Raw genomic sequence first — 4,369 nt, 5'->3', positions numbered from 1 at the left:
TCTTTTGCTACTAGCCTCTTGCAAAAGCCTAGTGTTTTTATTAATAAAAGTCCTTATTTTCAAAACTTATTTTTCTATTCCAATATCTATTTACTTTACTCGCTTTTTATACTTTTCAGTGCAAATATTAATAAAAATCTCATTCCAGGATTATGAACTGTAACAAATCCGTTGAGCAAAATTCAAGCGATGAGCAAGATTACGAGGAGTACGATGAAAGCATGATGCTTGAAAACCTATCGCAGGAGATCGAGCAACTTGAGAGTCAGAAGAAGCCTAATATGGACGAAGCTGAAGTCGTCAATTTGGGTGATGAAGAAACAGCAAAGGAAACACAAGTCAGCATACATTTGGAGGGTGAAAAGAAGCAGAAATTGATAAGTCTGCTCAAATAATACATCGATGTGTTTGCTTGGTCTTATGACAATATTCCTGGTTAAGCACCAATATCGTCTCGCATCGACTGTCGACTAACCCTGCATACCCACCGGTGAAGCCAAAAACCAGGAAATTTAAACCCAACTTGAGTTTAAGAATTAAGAAGAAAGTGACCAAACAAATCGAAGCTAATGTCGTGAGGGTCACAACTTATCCCACTTGGCTGACCAACATCGTACCAGTACCCAAGAAGGATGGGAAGATAAGAATATGCATAGATTATTGGGATCTCAACAAGGCTAGTCCAAAGGATTATTTTCCTCTCATGAATATTCTCATCGATAATAACGCAAAACATGAGCTACAGTCATTTATTGATTATTTGTGGGATATCATCAAATCTTGATGGATGAGGATGATGCAAAAAATACAGCCTTTAATACTCCACGGGGAGTATACTGCTATAGTGTAATGCCATTTTGACTTAAGAATGCTGGTGCAACATACATGAGGGCCATGACCTCCCTTTTTCACGATCTGATCCATAAAAAGATCGAGGAGTATGTGGATGACATCGCTATCAAGTCCAAAAGGAGTTCAGATCACCTGGATGACTTACAAAAGTTCTTCGAAAGGTTATGAAGTACAACCTAAAGTTGAATCCAACTAAATGCGCCTTTGGAGTTCCTGCAAGAAAGTTATTGGGATTCATTGTTAGTAGGAGAGGTATAGAGTTGGATCTATCCAAGATAAAGGCAATCCAAAACTTACCACCTCCTAAGACCAAGAGGGACATAATGAGCTTTTTGGGAAGACTCAATTACATTAGCCGGTTCATAGCCCAATCCACAATAATTTGTGAACCAATATTCAAGTTATTGAAAAAGGATGCCACCACCGGATGGACTGAAGAATGTTAGAAGGCTTTTGACAAAATCAAAGAGTATTTGTCTAACCCACCAGTACTGGTTCCACCAGAACCAGGAAGGCCGTTACTGTTATATCTATCTGTTATGGATAATGAATTTGGATGTGTGTTAGGGTAGCATGATAATACAGGGAGGAAAGAGCAAGTCATTTACTACCTAAGTAAGAAGTTCACGTCGTATGAAGCTAGGTATACATTGTTAGAGCGGACCTGTTGCGCATTGACTTGGGTCGTGAAAGAGTTAAGGCACTACCTTTCCACGTATACCACGTACTTGATTTCAAGAATGAATCCACTCAAGTACATCTTTCAGAAGCCAATGCCTACTGGAAAATTGGCAAAATGGCAGATTATGTTGAGTGAGTTTGACATTGTGTATGTGACATAAAAATCCATTAAAGGACAAGCTTTGGCTGATCACCTCGCAGAAAATTTAGATCAAGATTACATATTGGTCAATACCTACTTTCCTGATAAAGAGATATTGTTTGCACGAGAAGACATCTCAGAGTCGTATGATGGATGGAGGTTGTTCTTCGATGGAGCAGCGAACTTTAAGGGAGTCGGTATCAGAGCAGTTCTAGTTTCGAAAATAGGTCAACATTATCCGATCTCAGCGAAGATTAGGTTTCCTTGCACGAACAACATGACATAACATGAGGCTTGCATTCTCGGGCTTAGGATAGTAGTAGACATGGACATCAAAGAGCTATTGGTGAAAGGAGATTCAGATTTGTTGATCCATAAGATGCAAGGAGAATGGACCACCAAGAATGTCAAAATCCTTCCTTATGTACAATGTGTTAAGGAGTTGAGTAAAAGGTTTACGAAGATTGAATTCAAGCATGTCCCTCGAATTCAAAATGAGTTTGTTGATGCCTTGGCAACACTATCTTCAATGATTCAGCATCCAGATAAGAATTACATCGATCCCATCAAGGTGCAGATACATGACCAACAAACATACTATTTCCATGTAGATGAAGAGCCAGATGGAAAAATGTGGTACTACGACATCAAGAGGTTACTCGAAGCAGGAGAATATCCAGAAAGCGCTACTGGCAAGCAGAAGAAGACTTTAAGAAGGATAGCCAATAACGTCTTTCTCAACAAGGAATTCTTGTATAAGAGGACTCAAGACTTGGGATTAATACGATGTGTCGACGCCTCGAAAGCCACAAGATTGTTGGAAGAAATACACATAGGAACTTGTGGACCCCACCTGAATGATTTCATATTGACGAAGAAAATTTTGAGAGCTGGATACTTTTGGATGACCATGGAGAGGGGTAGCATCTGATACATACAAAAATGTCACCAATGTCAAGTTCATAGAGACTTTATATGAGTTCCGCCAAACGATATCAATGTGATGGGTTCTCCTTCGCCATTTGCTGCTTGGGAAATAGATGTTTTTTGTCCCATAGAGCCTCCTGCGTCCAATGGACACTATTTTTTCTTGGTCGCTATCGACTACTTCACGAAGTGGGTTGAGGCCTCAACACATAATGCCATAACCAAGAAGGTGGTAGCAAATTTTGTCCGCAACAACTTAGTCTGTCGGTTCAGAATTCCAGAATCAATCATAACAGATAATGAAGCCAATCTTAATAGCGACCAGATGAGAGATATTTGCAAAAGGTTTAAAATCTTCAAAATTCTACGGCATATCGACCACAAATGAATGGAGCGGTTGAAGCTAGAAACAAAAATATCAAGAGGATCTTGAGGACGATAGTGGACGGTAATAGGGAATGGTATGAAAAGTTGTCGTATGCTTTACTAGGATATCACACCATGATTAGAACTTCTACTGGGGCAACTCTCTACATATTGGTTTACGGGTTAGAAGCAGTGATACCTTCAGAGATAGAAATACCTTCATTAAGAGTCATCCAGGAGGTTGGTCTAGATGACGCTGAATGGATTCGTAGCAAGATCAAGCAGTTGATGCTCATTGATGAGAAAAGATTGGATGCAGTCTGTCATGGTCAACTCTATCAAATAGAATAATCAAGGCGTTGAACAAGAAATTCAAGCCTCGTCGATTCACACCAGGACAATTAGTATTGAAGAAGATATTCCCTCACCGAGATAAAGCCAAAGGGAAATTTGCGCCAAATTGGCAAGGTCCTTACATAGTCCACCGAGTACTCTCAGGAAGAGTAGTAATTCTTGCAGAAATGGATGGCAGAATAAGCACGAAGACAATCAATTCAGACGCCTGACATTAGGACTAGTTGTTTCTTTGTACTTCTTGCATTTTTTCTCTAATATAACAGAATTACGTATTAGCCTGACTTTCCATGGCGGGATACGTGGGCAGCTCACATAGGGTTTGGTTTCCCTTAGAAAACCCAAAAATGTCATCCTTTTATGTACTCAAAACTACGCTCGACCTGATTTCCCACGATGGGATACGTAGGCAATCATCATCGAATTCGGTCCCTTCATATTTTTACCTTTTCATTGTAATGAACTACGGAATGACTTGATTCCACTTGGATACGTAGGCAGCCTGAGTCAGGCCCGGTCATTGCACTACTTTACCTTATCTTTTGTATCAAACTACGTTATGACCTGATTCCTATTCTTAGGATATGTAGGCAGCCTGAGTTAGGCTCAGTCACTGCACAACATATTTTCACTTTTCCCGTTGTAATTGACCTTGCACAACATATTTTCACTTTTCCCGTTGTAATTGACCTATGTCAAGACCTGATTCCACTTGGATACATAGGCAGTCTGAGTCAGACTCGATTGCTGTATTTTATTTTTCCTTCTCCACCTTTGAACTACGTACAGACCTAATTTCTATTTTAAGGATACGTAGGCAACCTTAAAGGCTCAGTCTTACCTTTAGGAAAATCTCCTTTTGCTCATAGTATAACCCCATAATATAAGCGATCTCACCACCAGAATCGTCATAGCATTGACAAAGTCAGAGCAGCTCCACCCGAAGGATAAAGCTACGTGGGTCACGATCAACAAATGGAGGCTCAATGAATTTTCGAAACATGTCATAATCTAAGAATGATAAGAGATTACTATATATACTTAATA

The 4,369-nt window shown here is 39.7% G+C and overlaps 1 protein-coding gene across 1 annotated transcript; it reads left to right on the top strand.

Annotated features, from left to right (window-relative positions):
* The first annotated feature begins 2,000 nt into the window (after positions 1-2,000).
* LOC107844210 lies at positions 2,001-2,606 on the top strand. Its single transcript, XM_016688682.1, has one exon. It carries the CDS (start codon positions 2,001-2,003, stop codon positions 2,604-2,606), a length of 606 nt encoding a protein of 201 aa, XP_016544168.1.
* Positions 2,607-4,369: the final 1,763 nt, after the last annotated feature.

Source organism: Capsicum annuum, chromosome 10 (genome assembly GCF_002878395.1).
Source record: "Capsicum annuum cultivar UCD-10X-F1 chromosome 10, UCD10Xv1.1, whole genome shotgun sequence".
Classification (NCBI taxonomy): Eukaryota; Viridiplantae; Streptophyta; class Magnoliopsida; order Solanales; family Solanaceae; genus Capsicum; species Capsicum annuum.
Note: the sequence above shows the minus strand (reverse complement) of the source record. Positions and strands in the feature narration are given on the sequence as shown.